At 35.8% G+C, this 18,298-nt stretch overlaps 3 protein-coding genes across 4 annotated transcripts in view; 2 read left to right on the top strand and 1 right to left on the bottom strand.

Annotated features, from left to right (window-relative positions):
- Positions 1–4,752, top strand: part of LOC117103750 — a 12,528-nt gene extending 7,776 nt beyond the window's left edge. The window contains exons 6-10 of the mRNA XM_033244359.1: positions 756–840; positions 992–1,375; positions 1,564–1,747; positions 2,961–3,137; positions 3,520–4,752. Coding sequence (XP_033100250.1) covers positions 756–840; positions 992–1,375; positions 1,564–1,747; positions 2,961–3,137; positions 3,520–3,661 — 972 coding nt within the window. The 3' untranslated portion in view covers positions 3,662–4,752. The remainder of the gene's footprint in view (positions 1–755; positions 841–991; positions 1,376–1,563; positions 1,748–2,960; positions 3,138–3,519) is intronic.
- A 1,683-nt stretch (positions 4,753–6,435) lies between these two features.
- Positions 6,436–12,351, top strand: LOC117103731 (gamma-butyrobetaine dioxygenase-like). 2 transcript variants are annotated; one of them, XM_033244333.1, is made up of 6 exons: positions 6,436–7,279; positions 8,490–8,595; positions 9,268–9,470; positions 10,320–10,489; positions 10,915–11,073; positions 12,213–12,351. In XM_033244333.1, the coding sequence occupies exons 1-5, from the start codon at positions 6,531–6,533 to the stop codon at positions 11,064–11,066; spliced, it is 1,380 nt and encodes a 459-aa protein (XP_033100224.1). In that variant the 5' UTR covers positions 6,436–6,530; the 3' UTR covers positions 11,067–11,073; positions 12,213–12,351. The 2 variants fall into 2 exon arrangements, with proteins under 2 accessions (XP_033100224.1, XP_033100223.1); XM_033244332.1 differs by lacking the exon at positions 12,213–12,351 and having other exon boundaries at positions 6,437–7,279; positions 10,915–12,033.
- Positions 12,034–18,223, bottom strand: LOC117103749 (Golgi pH regulator-like). The gene is given in 11 exon segments (XM_033244358.1): positions 12,034–13,720; positions 13,946–14,011; positions 14,380–14,469; positions 14,732–14,787; positions 14,897–14,982; positions 15,184–15,304; positions 15,491–15,601; positions 16,043–16,149; positions 16,596–16,699; positions 17,076–17,135; positions 18,085–18,223. Coding segments are annotated over 11 exon segments (1,104 nt in total). The 5' UTR covers positions 18,187–18,223; the 3' UTR covers positions 12,034–13,519.
- Between the last annotated feature and the right edge of the window lie 75 nt (positions 18,224–18,298).

Below are 18,298 nucleotides of genomic sequence, written 5' to 3'. Positions count from 1 at the left end.
CTTTACGCACCCAACTGCCCGGTCGCCGGCAGCACACCGCAGATGCCATGTCGTACCCTGTGTGAAATGGCAAAAGGTGGTTGTTCACAAATAATGGATCAGTATGGATTTGGTTGGCCAGAATCTCTGAAATGTTCCTCCCTCTCAAATGAGAACTGCTTTGACGCTGGTTTTTCAACCGAGATCCAGAATCCTGATGGTAGTTGCGAAGACATCATTCTACCTATGTGCCTAAATATGTCGTACAGTCAAACACGTTTTCCAAATGTACTTGGACACACGTCACAACTTGATGCATTGACGGCCATAATTGACAATGTGATTCTGGTGGGTTGTTCACCTACAATGTTACCATTTCTATGTTCTGTGTATACTCCAATGTGCACAGCAGACGGAAGTGCGAAACCTTGTCGTAGCCTGTGTCAACAAACGATGTACGAATGCCAACAATTGTTAACATTGTTAAACATTAAGTGGCCAGTGGAACTCGAATGTTCCCAGTTCACAGATGAAGATCCGAGCTGCATGACAGACAATGCTACAGGTAAATGGATATTGCACTTGATTTATTTACAGAGGTACCGTACTACTCTCACTTGTTTATGTCATAATTCTGTTGAGAACAATCCATATTAAAATGTAAACAAGATGAGCTCACTAACCTGTAAATGGATATAATGATGCGCGTAGTCACTTTTGTAGATATAACTACTGATTAGTTAGAATATACGGTATACCACTATAAATATATAAACTTGAAGTGGCCAGAAGAACTTGAATGTTCCAATTTTACAGATGACGATCCTAGCTGCAATGTTGATGATATTGATAGTGAAAATGGTGAGGACAAATTTTACATTTGGGAATAAATATTAATATTATTTACAGTATTGTGGATATTTGTTTTCATCTTCATTTTGTAAAATGGGTTGAGCATCCCACTAACACATAACACACCTTCGTTTACCCTTTTCACACCTTTTTTTTTCAGACACGTCTATACTTCGCTGTGAACCGCTCCGAAACCCACACTGTGAAGGATTATCTTATGATAGAACGCAAATTCCGAACATGCTAGGGGACGTAGACCAAGATAGTGCTGTGTTAATGATGACATCTTTTGCCCCTATGATTGCAACTGGATGTTCACCCAAGTTGAAGGCATTGGTGTGTGCGGTAGTGTCTCCGCCATGCTCCAGCGGAGTTCAGGTACAGCCTTGTCGCAGTTTGTGTGAAGCTGTCGAGAGAGATTGTGGTAGTATCTTTCCGAATGGGACGGATGCGGAGCTGGCGTTCCCGTGCTTTTTGTTACCAAACCAGAATTGTTACGATGGTAAAACGACTATTGGAATTTCACCGACTGTTAGCTCGGACGGTAAGCATGTGTTCTGTCTGGGTATGTGCATAGGCCCTATTCGGCTATTTTGTGTATTAAAGAACGACGCCCTTTACTCGGTGTAATGGACCTTATTAACATTAACACATGCACAGTTGATTTCAACTGATCACATTTATAGATGCTGAAACAAAAATTGATGTCATTTTATTTTTTCTTTTTTTTAGAGGTTGAGATGTACACAGATGAAATTGCTATTGTTGGGCATGAAGTTAGCGATATGGTGGCATATGGATCAAATTGTGAAAAAATAAATTCTAGACGCTATGATGTCACTGATCTCGGACTGTCAGAATATTTCCGGGGCTGGGTTGATGTCCAGGGACAGGGTGCAGCTAACGATTACTGCAGGTAAAACTAAAAGATGCTTATCATAATAGTTATACTCCATCTAATTCTCTATTTTATCTCTAAAGCATGGTTTCCTTAAAATTGCTACACTGCCTCTACAGTGTTTTAAATGCAACCGTTGTACTGCGTACCGTAGCAGTCAACGACGCAATTGGGAAGGCTCCCCGATTCATCGACCGACCAACCAGCATCACCGATAGTTGTTGACGATAGCGAATTAACACATGCACAGTTGATTTCAACTGATCACATTTATAGATGCTGAAACAAAAATTGATGTCATTTTATTTTTTCTTTTTTTTAGAGGTTGAGATGTACACAGATGAAATTGCTATTGTTGGGCATGAAGTTAGCGATATGGTGGCATATGGATCAAATTGTGAAAAAATAAATTCTAGACGCTATGATGTCACTGATCTCGGACTGTCAGAATATTTCCGGGGCTGGGTTGATGTCCAGGGACAGGGTGCAGCTAACGATTACTGCAGGTAAAACTAAAAGATGCTTATCATAATAGTTATACTTCATCTAATTCTCTATTTTATCTCTAAAGCATGGTTTCCTTAAAATTGCTACACTGCCTCTACAGTGTTTTAAATGCAACCGTTGTACTGCGTAGCAGTCAACGACGCAATTGGGAAGGCTCCCCGATTCATCGACCGACCAACCAGCATCACCGATAGCTGTTGACGATAGCGATTGTATGGAGTCTCCGACGTAATTGGGAAACCTCCCCGATTCATCGACCGACCAACCAGCATCACCGATACCTGTTGACGATAGCGATTGTATGGAGTCCCCGACGTAATTGGGAAGCCTCCCCGATTCAGATCGACCAACCAGCATCACCGATAGCTGTTGACGATAGCGATTGTATGGAAACCAAGCTTAACCCACCAAACACAAAACGTTATCACATTCGTGAAGCGTTGTGAACATTTTGGTGTGGTTATGACGGAAAATGACGTTAAGACAACGTTAGCAACGCTATTTATTCAGAAAGTATGTTGTAAATATATGCGGTACAAAATAGAACGTTTTGCACATCAAACTCACCAAACTTCAACATTATTTAAACGTCAAACTGTTTACATTTTTACAGAGTTAAGACAATCTAGTGAATAGAATTTGAAAGTTTATTTGAGAAGAAATGTAGTAAAGTTAAGACTTAATATATACTTAAGGAATTTTTGATTTGTGTTCATCATTACAGAGTTGTTAGAGGAGAAAACGGTAATCTGGACCTAACTTGCGCCCTAGCTGGGACTAGTGGCATGAGTGAATTTAACTATAATATCACTTCACTGGATGGGGAAAATTTTATTCCAGGGCGCTACGGGGAATGGTATATCCGGGACGAAAATGGTGACGGTCGAGATGACTACTGCAGGTAAATTGTCCCCATTTTCTTATTAAAACTTCACACACATCAAGTCCGGATTGACTTCATCGTCGTCGGTGGTCACTGTTGACTTGTTCTTCAGAAATGAACCCGGCTAACCAATTTTCTTGCACGCCGGTCTAAAGGGAAAAACGTAACCATACTGGACTGGGATCTAGGGCTTGGTGTGAACGTATGGAGAATAGTGATTTTTTTCTTGTTTGCATTTTGCATCGCAGACAAAAAATTACGAATAGATGAATATGCTTGTACTGTACTTAGGACAAGAAAAACATTTTCCCCTAATTTGTGTCCACTAGCGTAAAGTGCTTGAGCTATAAACATATCGACCAAAATTCCAAATAATCATACACATATTAATTCCTTGCAGATGTGTTTATCGTGACTTCAGCTTGTTCGTCTCCTGTATACCCGCAATGGCTGAAGGATTTGTAGGAAATGAAGAATTCCGTGTCGAAGCTAAAGGATGTGGCGTAGAACAGTTCAATCCATTCATCGGACCACGTCCCTGAGTTGGTAGTTTTAGTGGAATGCTGTGTGTGACAGTCTTTGTTTTCATCATTGGGTTATTATAAGAATACTAAAGATTGCTAAGCAAAGCAGTATTTTGTGTATGTAGTTTCGTCTCCAAAATGTTTGCATGTTGTTCAAGAGTGGCTTGTCGACATTGGCGAAATTCTACATTCCGCAACAACATCATCACAATTTTAGCCATTAGCGGCCCAATACAATACCGTAACAGGGCGACGGTTTCGTATTGTGTCATCTTCTCTCTACTGATGTCTTTTTATGCTGTTTTATTTTACTTGTAATCCCTGGGGAAATGTTCAATGTGTATGATTTTATCTGTCATTTATATAATTTTCATGGCTGGCCAGTGATAAGGAAGATTTACCAAGTATGATTTGTCTCTCTTGAGGCTTCTGTGTTCTACGATAATTTGTTCAATTTTGTTAGTGTTTATGTTTAAAGCTAGTAGTCATGCATTTGAATGGCAATTTAAATGGTGAATTAGTGCAGAGCTTCTAGTTAAATAATCGAATGCATTGGGGATAGCCCTTCTTTTATTTTTATAATAATCTATGGTTGGTAGTTATAGAAAGACCAACCGTTTTTTATTTTCCCGTGTATTGTTCTCTTATTTCGATTCCTGCTAACTGAGAGCTGAAGTGCTGTAAGATAGGCTTCAAGGCTTTAATTAGGCCTACTTAAATTAATAATCATAATTATTGATTGATTGATTGATTAATCGATCGATCGATGGACTGATTGATTTTGATTTATTGATTGATTGATTAGTTAATTGAGTAATTAAAAATAATTTAAATGTAAAGTACGAAATTTGCTACTCATTTTCCTCCATGTCATCATGAATTACGAGAGTTTGATAGCGTATGTTCTATAGGGGGCGCTTTCCAAAGTGTTTAAACTGATTGTAATAATCATAATCTCCGAACCTCCATGCTCCGAAAAACTATAGGCCTGTGTAAAACACCAAGTAATGGTTGATCATGGTTGATCCATAATGTTTTATTTTCTAGGATAGAATGTTTAATCTAGGACTTATTTTGAATAAAGTCGGATAAAACATTGTTCTTTTTAATTGCCATTTTGGTATTTCTTGTGTGTACGGTATTTATTTTGAAACATTATAGAAATAACAATAAATTATTCATTATTTATTGTTATAGAAATAACAATAAATAATGAATAATACAAATAAACGATTACAGTATGTGTTCGTGAATATTTGTAACTTACCTTTTGGTTAAGAATCACTTTATTATCCATAGGCCCGGGTCTGTCTCTTATACACATCTAGATGTGTATAAGAGACAGGTTGACTTGTTCTTCAGAAATGAACCCGGCGCACATATCAATTTGTCTGGTCCACTTAACTGCAAACGCGCCGCCGTGTAAATCACCCTATCCATTAGCGCTTCTTCAAAACTGTACATCGAATGTTTTTACTACAAATACCGTAACTCAAAAACTTAGGTCGGATAAAATAGGTTGAAACGGTTTATAGAAGGTTATAAATATAGTTATTGCAAACAATTTACAAAATAGGGCCTATATATTTTTTTTCAAATATTTCACCCCGCCATTTTTGGGTTGAATTACGAAAATATAGGCGATATTAGTGTGTTTTCAGTGGGATTTGAACTGGCTTATGAGGGGTCGTTTTTTTTACAATGTCATAACTGTGCTTACACTAATCTGATTGCTTAGGTTGAAGCAGCAACAGAAAAAAAAATTCTTGTGATCAGTTAGGCCTACATGTAAAAATTAATATGATTGTATAAAATCTTCTTCCGTAATTTTTCCATTCTTTTAAAGGCTTTTAAAAAGAAAAAAATTATTGTTTTTTTTTTAATTGTCAATAGGCCTACATTTAACTTCCTACCTGCATAACAAACACCAGAGAATCATGTATACACATCTATACAACATTCAGACATATGACGTGGTAAATCATTTATTAAAATTATAAATAGTAATGAACATAAAATACATAAAATATGTAGCAGTAAACTCTTATGCGAAGTATCCGGTCAAAGTCACATATCACCAACTGTTTCGCATCGTGCGGGACGCTCCAGCATTTCAAAGTACGGTAATTTTGGATGAAACACGCATTTTGCAGAAACATGCGTGATCCTAAATTTGTCACGCATTTAACACAAGTCTATGCGTGATAACGAATTAACACGAATTCAGGGGAAACTGTTTCAAATTAGAAGAAATTGGTTTTATTAAAAATATAAAATGTTTGTGATACATAGTTCGGGTACTTAAATTAAACATAGGCCTACATTGAAACTCAAATTGTACGTGGCGTGGCTTTATTAATTTTTTGCTTATGTAACCGTATTATCAACAAACACTCCCTGAAATCGTTTTAAAAACAGCTTAAAAATGCTCAGATCGTCGGAGCGGCGGGGGACGTGGCCCCTGCCGCTTCGACCCCCAGCCAACTGGCACTCACGCATTTCAATCTCTCAGGTTGGTAACTATAAAGTCATAACGTGCTTCCTTACGATATTCCAATAAACTTGTCTCCTATATCAGTTGGCCATTCATAAAGATAGGCCTACTTTAATCACTTTTTTTACTCATAATCATAAAGATTATTTATAGTTTATCTCTTTAATCAAGGACTTTAATCTGTACAGTTAAAATAAAAGTACTTGGTACATACAGTACTGACAGTACACATGACCGATAAGTTACTGTACTTGACGAGGCTGTGACGATTCCTGTGTCGCTTATTGGTTGACTTCGCGAGGACGATGCATGCCGCGCAATAGCCGCAATAGCCGCTCTAGCGTGACGAAATAATAAACAACGGTGATCTTTGGTGAATATAGTGAGAAAAAGATGTCTGTTGTAACGATTTTGAGGTTATTTCGTCCAGCTTCCGTAAGTCGTAACTTAGCTGCAGTTAATTCGGCAAGTATTCTACATAAAAAATACGTTAACAGACAAATTAAAACAGATTTGTATTCATCATATTTCCGTGGATTTTCTGCAAGCCCACGTCTGGGACAACAAACGTTATCTAGGAATCCTCCTAGGCCTATCGGTTCCGCGGTAAGGATTGCTAGCAGTACTTTAACCAAGGATGGCCAGTTCGTTAATGTACAGTGGGATAATAGTGTCGAGGCTACATATCCATATTGTTGGATCAGAGATAATTGTCCATGCAGCGATTGTTTTCACATCAATGAAAATATTTCAGAACGGCTGATTCCAATTAGTCAACAGAATATTGACAACAGGGCATCAGAAATTCATGTTGATGAAGATGGTCAGTTTATTCGTGTAACTGGAACAGATGGTCACCCTAGCACACTCGAAGCCTCTTGGCTTTTTGATCGCCAGCTTTGTAAAAAGGACAGTTGTGCCAGTGATGTGGTTAAACCTATCCTGTGGGATACCGCAGACATTCAAAAAGTATACCCAACATTTCAATATAATGACATAATTAGTGACAACGATGGATTGCGAGCCTGGTTAGATGCACTAAAACGCTACGGAGTTGCCCTGTTGCAAAATTCACCTACTCAAGAAAATGAGCTGCTTAATCTTGGCAAGAGGGTTTCGTTTTTGAGAGAAGCTATGTGGGGGTATGATTTTATTTTTATATGACATAATTTTGTGCTATTTTCGAGCATTTTGGTTTGTTGGAATGTTGTGTGGTTTTATGTTTTAGGCCTATGGGCAGGGGCAGATCTGGGTTAAAATTTAACGCAACGCACATGAGCTTTCCCAACTTTTAGTTTTCCCATTGTAACAAAAACAATTTCAGCTCACAGGTCCTGAAAAGGTAAGTCTAGAATTTTATTTTTTCTTTTTAAATTTTTTTTTTGGCCAAAGAGGGTCAAAGGGGTCATGACCCCTGACCCCTCAGATCTGCTAATAAATGGGTAATAAAGAATAAAACAAAGAATTATATTAATATGAAAGAAAGACCTCCTTCCATTGGCCAACTGGATTGAACTGGAATTTATAAACGCAATCACTGTAACATGCATAATTTATAAAGGAATAACCAAAGTATGATTACTCACTCTACTCTATTTTTGCATTTCAGTATATGCATTGAAATTTTAAAATTTAGTGGCGAAAGGGGGTACCCCCTACTGGATCTGCATCTGCCTTGCATAAAAAAAACCTTAGTGATGATTAAATTCACTATTAACATGCTACAATTCTTTCATTTCATTTCATTTCTTTAGGCACGAGCACTATCCTAGGTTCCATTAAACAAAAGGGGACTGATTGGACCAGTACACCGGGGTAACCCCCTACTCTTCTCGAAGAATGTACTGGGTTCTTTAAAGTGCACACGGGACAAATGCGTACACTGCGCCTACGGTTTAAAGTCCTTGTCCGAGAAGATGTGTTCCACCACCAGAACCATTGGCGAGTGAGCCGTTCGAACCCTTCAGCTCTAACAAAAAAAAAAAAAAAAATAGGGGTTCCCCTGTGATCTCACAAGAGAACTTTCATTGACCATGGAGAGTAAGTTTAGATTATTAACTTTAAACATTTTTTGTTTGCAACAAGCTAGATGTATGAAAGTTCCTTGGGATCAGAACTGAGGCTATACCAGATAGTTTGCTTTGTGGTCTAAAGGTATGACACTCGATTTGTCAGCAAGAGGCTACAGGTTTGAATCCTGCCTGAGACGCTTTTTTCATACATTTGAAAAAGGAACTTTTGGTTGAAGGGCTATGCTTCATATGATAATAATAATAATAATCTTATCCCTATCTGAACACCAGTAATATTTATCTATGTGTTTATTTATTATATTATATTATATATTTACAGCTTGATTTCTTCGATCAAAGCAAAACCAGATTCCTATGTCCTTGCTTACTCAAGCGGAACAATCCTGCTTCATGCAGATATGGCATATATGACTCTTCAGCCAGGGGTAATTTTACTCTTATATTATTAGTATTATTCCTTACAATGTTTTTATTTTTTTGGTTTAACATAATATTCCTTTTCATGAATTTTGAAAAAGAAAAAGAAATCCCAAAGCTAGCCAGGATTGAACTGGTGGCTTCAGCACAAGATACAGACTTTTGAATATTTAAAACAGGGAAAAATGGGGTGTAACCACCCTTTTTTCCACCAGTTTTTTTAAATATTCAAAAATCTGTATTTCAACAACGGCTCCCATGTTTTTTTGTCAAATATGCTTTTTCTGTCTTAGAAAAATCAGTTGTATTGTACAACAGATCAAGAACTCTTTCCTCCGGAGCATGGCTTCAAAATCTACTTCTGTCACAAATAACATATTGTAGCACAGTCTTGTCCTTTGCTCATATGCATTGGCATAATGGAAGGTATTTATGTTTAGGAATTTAGCGTCAACATCATTAAAGTGTCATCATTCTTTCTGGCAATATTATTATTATAATGTTATTTTATCTTACTGGACGAGAAAGGACATGCCATTTGTGTGCTGATAAATAGTGAGAGTAAAGTTCAAAAGTAAAATTGTTAACATGATCCAATTGAGCTCAAATTTACCAGGAATGACCTGCCTGGGTTCATGTTCTATTGAACTTAGTATCTAGTTGTAAACTTTGTATTTCAGGTGCTTTTGTTGCATTGTTTATCAAACCCCGCTGGCACTGGTGGTGAAAATATGCTTGTAGATGGCTTCAATGCAGCTAGAATCTTAAAAGAGACAGATGCGGAGGCCTACAGGATCCTGACGACAGTTAAAGTGGAGCATGGCATTACTGGCATAGAACACGGCTCATACTTTCATTATCATCTTAGCAAGCCAACAATAAGGTACACCTGTCAGGGGCAGATCTAGAGATGTCCGAAAGTGAGGTGGATCGAGATAACACCACCCCAGGGGTTCGGGCATTCCTAGGGGGTTGGGCATTCCTAGGGGGTCGGGCATGCCCCCGCAAAATTTTTGTTTTCCAGATGCCCGAAAATAACTTCCGAGGCATTTCGGGCGATCTATTTTTTCTTTCTCTTTCTTTTTTATTTTTTTTTATTTTCCAAAAGTGGGGGGAGGAGGCCGCGGCCGGCCTGTCCCCCCCTCTAAATCCATCCCATAGTACTAGAAATTTGCAGATGAATTAATTTCAGAGATTTTTGTTTTGTCGCGGAATTGCATGAGGACGTCCAGATTTTCATGAGACTCCTGCAACTTGCAGGAGATTTGAAACCCCTGTTGCTGCCCAAACACAGCAATTGACATTTGGAAATTGGGCCATTTACAATATTTTTTACCATAAGTCTGGGATTGTAGGGATCATTTCCAACCATTGCTCTCCCCATGTACTGTATTTTGATTGGTAAAATTATATAGTAATATTTATTGGCGGTGCTGCCTAGAATATGGAAAAACTATAACAAGGGACTGGTGGCAAGTCTAATCATAACCATATATAGGCACATCATGATTATATATGGGCATACAACAGCTTTTTGTCACATAAAATTGTGGACAGATCTCTATAGCTTGAGAAATTATGCTACACTTTCAAACATGATAAAATTTATCCAATATATTTTAAAATAATTAACCAATATATTGATGTTAATATATTGGATATATCGATACAAAACCAGATGAAAATATTCAATCATGATACAATTTGTTCCTGTTCTGTATTGTATGTTCAGCTTGGATGATGATGGTAACCCAGTATGTATAAGCTACCATGAGCATCTACGAACCAGTAAAGTCAGTGCGTCTACTGTGGAGGAAGTTGCAGAGTTCTACCGAGCTCTGAAAAAATTCTCTGATATTCTATATGACCCTGTCAACATGTACAAACGCAGACTTCTTGAAGGTATGTTTGAGATATGATATGCCAATATATGGGCATGATGATGACATAATATCCCAAATATGGACATAAAATTTGCTAGTGTGGACATAGCTTTAGGGAACAATTATTTAGACCAAACTTCTGAGGAGGCTGATTGGGGGGAAAAGGGGAAGTGGGTGCTTGATGATCAAGTGAGGGGGACACTATCTCGAAAAAATAAGGTGGGAAGAGATGATTTTTAACTGCTTCAGCATAATTTTTTTGCTTCAAACATTTCCCTTGGAGAGGGCCGAATGGTGGGGCGATTTTTTTTGGGATGTGCTCCCCCTCTGCACCCACCCCATTATGCCATTTCCTTTAATATTTAATTATTGTAAATGGACTATTTGTTCTTCGCACACCAATACTGTTGTATGTAAACTGCTTGTATTTTGTTATTATTTTAGGTGAAATTTTGGCTGTCAGCAACATTCGTCTTCTTCATGGACGTGAAAGTTTCACATTTACAGAAGACAAGGCACGACACATCGAGTCGGCCTACTTAGATTGGAATGAAATTGATTCTAGACTACGTGTTCTTAAAAAGGGACTAATTTAATAGTACAGTATGTCATTAAATATTAATGCAGTAGTTTGATTTTATATGGCAAGATTTTTTATTTCTAGTTTCGCAAACCAAAATTGATTGAAGGTTACGTGTTTTTAGGAAGGGAAAGTAATCAGATGGTACTACAGTACTTGGATAATATATCATTAAAATTTAATAGTTGATTTTAAATTATTAATGATATTGATTATAAGGCCAGATATATTTAATACTGTACCTTGTTGTTTTTGTTTTGTTTCTTGTCATCAATTAAAAATGGAATGGAATTATATTTATATTTTATTACTGTATATTGTAGTGCACCACGAGAAAATAGAAATTTCAGGAAAAATGTTTAAATTTATTTTTATTTCTCCCTCTGCCGCTTTTACATCACATTCTTCATGACTATGTAATAGGATTTTGAGCAATGGCATCAGTCACAGGTGCCCACTATTACTTCTTACTTTAGACACTTGCAGTTTTTTTATTCACCAATATACCATGGAAATAATATGCATTATATATTTTTCTGAAATAGACATGAACTTATTTCTTATGGATGATAAATTTATTTCTGATTGATTGATGATATTTTCAAAATGTATAGAACTTTATTTTGTATAATTTTGACTTAATGTCATGTTTGCTTGTTTCTGACCAGTAGTATATAAACCGGTAGTAGCATAAGCATTACTATATCATGATGACCTGTGACACGTTCAAACATGTCGATTAAAAGCTTATATATAATTTGTGATTTGAAAATCTGTATATAACAATTAAAAACATTGATTAGCTAATATCATGTGAACATATTGGATATTAATCTTCCCATGAAACCATCATCCTCATTTTCAATTGAAATCTAATCATTTAGGCTACTTAAACTATAGTATTTCTTTAATCTTCTAAAATAACTTTGCAATAAAAATAATATACAAGAAAATACAAAAATAAAACCAACCTATGAAATGAATGAAAGTTCAACATGTCTTTGTTTTTATTCAGTTTTGTAATGTTTAAAATATACCAGAGATACTTTACAGAAGATATAACTGATACTATGAGAACACATCAGTGGATTGGAAAGTTCTGTGATATTTGGTATAACAGAAGGACAAGAGTAATTCTTGTATTTTATTACATTTTTTCCAGAGCCGAAGCGGTTGGCGCATCGGTTGTGGCTTGGACTCCCAACCTCGAGGTCAGGGGTTTGAAACTCTCGCTGTGCAAGTCGCTTGTGTCCCCAGGAGTATAAATGGGTACTTGGTAGGATGTTGTAACATTGAATGCACTAGTTTTTTGCGCTGAGCAAGGAGCGTATGAGAAGGTTGCACTTTGTGTGCTGGTTTGCCATTGTAAGTTATCCAATGACCAAGGGTAATAACACTCAGCGCCTTTGATCATATATTTTGGAATTGGCACTATGTAAATATTCAAGTATTATTATAAAGCTAATATCTGACCTTATTTTTTAAGCCTGAAGAATGCTGTGGCATCCATCCTGGTTGTGGCCGAATGATACTATTATAAGTACATGTTAGTAGTAATTAAGGTACCTGTACTAGGTAAGGTGAAGGCTATTCGATGGGAAGAAACTCTATTTTCATACCATAATCATAATTTGTTTTTAGTAGCAAGCGAGCAAGAGGCAAATTAGAAATCTTGATTTCTGAATAGGTCATAATAAAAGGAAGATACATGCTATCTGGCAAATCCATTCTTATTTTAAATTTCTCTACAAATTTATAAACTGTGGAAAAGATTCATTGTATTAACAGAAGTATTACCAAGGGTAATAAATTATAGAGTCAGTCTTGTTATTCAAGAGTCGGGGGATTTAGTAATTATGGACCAAACCAACCTCAGTCCCCATAGTTGTTACCTCTAAGGAAACAGTTCATTTAGACTTACAAAAATGGTATGTGTATTAAGAATATAATTTGACAATAGTATGTCCAATTTTAAATACTTTTAACATTCTGTGCAAATTTAGGCTAGCATTTCTCTAGAAATGGATTACGGTATTATCACACTTAAAATACCAGACTTATGCTACATTGGACTCACTGAGCAGACTTTAATGATTCATTTATATACAAAATAAATAATTTTAGAAAAAGGTAATATAGTTTTCTAATATTTCAACAAATATCAATTTTGATAAGATAAATATCTTATCACAATAATAACCAGATGGGTGCGTGACCTATAAAACTTCCACCTAGTGGCCTGGACCCTCCTGTCGGCAAATTTCTGTGGCACCACCACTGCTTCTACCACTGCTGAAAGTCTTGTCATAATATGAGTATAATAAAGTTGTGTAAATATAACAGTACTTAATATTGTTCCCTATAAACTACAGGTATAAAAATCAAATACAATAAAACAAATAAGAATGCTTTTCGACAAGCATATCTAGAGAAAGGAGGTGGGTTTATTCTGCAGTCTACTTGCTTTCATCACATATTCTTTTCTGGTGCTTGTTTGTGCGCCAGGTATAAAAACACAATACTAGAGAGGGCGCTAACTAAAAATATAACATCAAACCACCGGTGATAGAAGTTGAATTGAAGGTCGCCTAGAACCTCTGTAATGATAACCCTGTATTGTGGTGGCATGTTCATCCGCATTAAGAGAACAGATGAAACAAAGTACATACCCTTCAAAGAAAAGAAAGAAGAAACAATATAAATGATAAATAATATTTAAATCAAATAAATACAGTAAATGTAGTATCTCATGTTAATTAAGAGTGGTGAATGTTCAGGCTACTGTAACAGTAGTTATCACTTAGCTGTAGAGATGACATGAACATAGGAAACTTGTTCAATTGGAGGGGAGGGTATTTATAGGATAAAACAAAGCAAATAACAAGAGAGACTTACCATGATCTGTGCTAAGCATAGGACAATCACATTGGAAGATTTGCTACTGGAAATGGCATAGAAAAACTACAAGAAAAATAATGTATAATTAGTGGCATAGTGTAAGGATGAAATTGTGCTCTCCATAGTGAAAAATTAGCAGTACTACTTAAATTTTACATTAAAAGGTCTCAAATCAGAAGCAAATCCAGAATTGTTCAAATGGGGGGGGGGGCACAACAGTGTCAGAAAAGGTGAGTAGCACATAACATTGATTTGCATTGAAATTTGTAAAATTTAGTAGCAAAACGGGAAAACGTGCCTCCGTTCCCCCTACTGGATCCGCCCCTGCAAATTGTTGTCAATAGAAACCCTGGGAATTACAACTATCATTATAATATTTAATTAATTTGTCTTGGTATTATGTATTGACTATAAAATATGAATTTAATTACCTTAGTTAATTTGATTAAAAGTCCACGTATTGAAGTCACAATAATTATACCAACTAAAATGAAAGACACTTGCTGAGACCAAAATGCTACCTGTAACAAACAACAGAAAAATGAATACAAATATTATTAAGAGAGATTCATATTTGTATGTACTGATGAATAAATCACAAAATTATAAAAGCGATCTTCATTGAGCATTAAGGCTCCAAATAACTGGGAGTATTCTCGTAGTTTGTTTACTTATCAACAACAAAGAAGTAACCAGATATTAGCACACTTCAAAGGACTAAGAAAGAAGTCATAGCTTATTTTATATCAACAACCTTGATGATGTTCCAAAAATAGAAACTACAGAATCGACCAATGGCTTCTCTTGTTTTGGAATGTCCTTGATTTTGTATCGTTTATCTATAATTACCAATTATTTGAATCAATCAAGTTTCCTTAGTTCCATAAAAATAACAAGAATTAATCACAAATTACTCACTAAAAATAATGTTAGACAAATCATGAAGACTTTACCTTTTCTTTTTTGTCAGGATCATGTCAACGACCTGAAGGAGTTTTCTTTCATGTGCCTGTATATCTGAAGATGTCACATGACTACAAATGATACAATTTTATAAAAAATATATGAGAAATCAAGTGACATCATCAACTTAACACAAAGAAGGGGAAAAAAGTGAGGCAATCAAATCTGAAATGAACAATTATTGCAATGTTATTTTCTAAGTCAATGGTAACTGTTTTAAATATATAAGTTAGGAAATAAAGTTATCAATTATAGCATAGAAAAATACCTACCGTATGAAGTAAGCTAAATATGTGTATGGACAATTAACTGCTCCAAATCCAGACAACAGCGCCATCAATGTTACACCAATAACACCAACACGGCTTATCACTTGTTCAATTGACAAAATTCCTATTGGAAAAAAATACACAATGAATACAAATTTATTATCTTTATGTATTCTTTGATCAAACAATTTCATTGTTTTCCTTGCCTCATTTTTCCTTATTTCATCTATACATTTTCCTATGTTTCCTTTAAAAGATTTTTGCATTCAGTAGACATAGCACACAATATGAAGACATGACAAAAACTTACCATGGTGCCTGCTCAAAATGGGAAATGGATCCCCAAGCTTCCAGAAAAAGTATATATACACAAGCCAAGCTGATACTGTCAGCATTAAGGTGGTCGTGTATCGCCTTTGAACTGAAAACCAAATAAAATTACATTAACAGGGATTCAAGTAAGATGTGGCTAGGGGGTCATTTGTGCTTATTTTTAAAATTTAAGCTTAAGTCCCATAATGTGGTGTAGAAGCTCTAAGGTCATGGGGAATATCCTTTTTAAATTTTGAGCCAAAAAACCTGGTATCAAAAAGGTAAGCTTCTTAACCACCAAGTAACAAGCCCAAGATATTGACACTTGGTTAAATAAGGAAAAGTACATATTGTGTGATTAATTGTTCACACTCAATGTTGGACTAAATGAAAGAAAATGGTATACATTAGATATACACAACTCATGCTTAACTTGGAAACAGTACAGAAGTATTAGACACCCAAGCCCAATCAAGCAAAAAATCCCAAAAAGTGCTACTTTCTTTGCTTAGATATATAATTGTTTAGATGAAAGTTTAATTTTACTTACCAAATCTCACATTACTGACAATGTAGTATGCAATATAAAAAGGCTGAACAACTATCAGAGTGAATAAGATAGCATATAGATCCAACTTCCAGTGGAAAAGTCTAGAACTATTAAAAACAAAACATTAAAGTGTTTACACTACTTTTTTCATTCTTCAATAATTTTAGTTACTTGTAATTTTTTTGGAAACTCCAGCATGTACATTATCATCATTGTTATAATCATAATTGTTACTATCACCATTATCATCATCATCAACATCTCCGTAATCACCATCGTCACCGTCAACATCATCATTATAATATCATAATCATCATCATCAAGATATTTATCTTCATACTACCATTATTATGCTTTTGCCGATTGGATTTAAAGTTGAGGGAGTAAAGTTGAGAGAGTCAAGTCAAATTTGTTTTATTGTTTGATTTATTTCATTTGTTATAAAAACATTGGAATTATATGTGAATGTGCTCTCTTATAACCAGAAAAGACAAAAATCATAAATTATAAATGAAATAATTAAATGAGTAATGCTCATAATATAGTACAGTACCTTGCATTTAAAAAGCCAATGATTTCAAAAATGATAAGTTCAAACATTGTACATGAAAGGGCAAAGGTCACAGAGAAAATCAGCTGAACAAGATTGTGATGAACCTGAAAAATAAAAACATAGCTGACGTGTACAATTTAAGACATTTCCACAATTTGCGAACTGTGCAGGCTCTTCTTTGCACAGTTTGCAAACTGTGCAAGAAAATCTTGCACAATTTGAAAACTGTGCAAGGATTTCTTTGCACAATATGAAAACTGCGCAAGATTCTGCACAGTTTGCAAGCTGGACAAGGAGATTATTGCACAGTTTTAAAATGTGTGGACAACTTGCAAACAGTTTAGGGGTAGCAAGTTGTAGAATACTTTGTTTGATTTGGCCAAAAAATAAACATGTTTCTTTGTAAAGATGGAATATCAAACTTTCCTGAATGGAAGGAATTTTGGTGATCAGATTCTAAAGGCTAGGGCTATGTTTTACCTCATAATTTCTGAAAAGCTCACGCATGAAGAAAACCCAACCACCAAGGAAGAAAAGGATCTGAAATGAAAATACAAAGATGGTTATATGTACGATTTTCACCTCCTCCTTGTCAGTAGATATTTAACCAGTAGCACACGTATTGGGTTTAACATCACTTTCCCAATGCACTTCAATGCTAACATTAAGGATAAAAAGTAATTCATTGATTCTCAAATTCACAAGCAAATAGAGAATTGGTGGGTAAAATATACATCTTGTATTGTAATTAACTATAAAAGACAAAAATAAAAGTAGTATTGCAATTGAAAAACAAAAAATTTTCACATAGAGAATAATAACATTATTCCTTATTTTAAGGCTGTGGCTATGCTGATCGATCGAAATGCCAATGAGCTGATTGGTTGACTTGGCTTTACCTAATCTTAAAAATAAATCTTACTATCTTAATTAATGCACTACATCTCGGCGTAAGCATAGCCACTTTGTTATTAGAAGTGGAGTGGAGTTGTTGTATAACTTAGGCCTAAACTTGTGGTCAAGATGCTTGCCTTCTATCTACATAAAATACCCATCATGGACATTGGTCCTCCTGAGTCCTGGTTAAATTCCTGTGTGTGTGACTGACAGACAGACAATTTTTCTCGACTACTACTAGACTAAGACTAAGGCCTAAATTAAAAACAACTCCATTCTCCTCTCTCAGTCTCAGACTTGGTTTTTATTAAATTATAAGCATCGTCCATCCTGTAACTGGCAAGATACTCGATGATGGATGCGAATGAAATAACCTCCAGGCCCTAGGCCTAGTCATTGCATGTTGCATAATTAAGGAAGAGTGACGATAAATGATGCCCTGGCACTGCTTCCTCCCTGCCTGGCTTGATGTGGCCCGGCCGCCAGGCCCAGCCTAACTTAAACCTAGCCTAGCTTAGGCTACCTAGCTAGGCCCTAGGCCTACCGACCAATCTATAATAGACCCCTCTAGGATAAAAAAAAAAATACATACCTGGGTCGTAAACATTACAAAAGAGTCTAAAACAAATGCCATGTTTAGGCAATATCGGGTGTGTTTACATACAGAATATTGTATGTTAATTATGCTCCACATCAACAGAGCCGGTCACACAGGAGGCAGCCATTATTCTATCCGAGAACAGTTTACAAAAGTTATTATGATTGGGCGATACCTAATATCTTAACAAGAACTCGCTATTATTGTC

This window comes from Anneissia japonica, unplaced genomic scaffold (assembly GCF_011630105.1).
Source record: "Anneissia japonica isolate Jap-2015-1 unplaced genomic scaffold, ASM1163010v1 scaffold287925_len434832_cov202, whole genome shotgun sequence".
Lineage (NCBI taxonomy): Eukaryota > Metazoa > Echinodermata > Crinoidea > Comatulida > Comatulidae > Anneissia > Anneissia japonica.
This window is presented reverse-complemented; position numbering and strand designations above follow the sequence as displayed.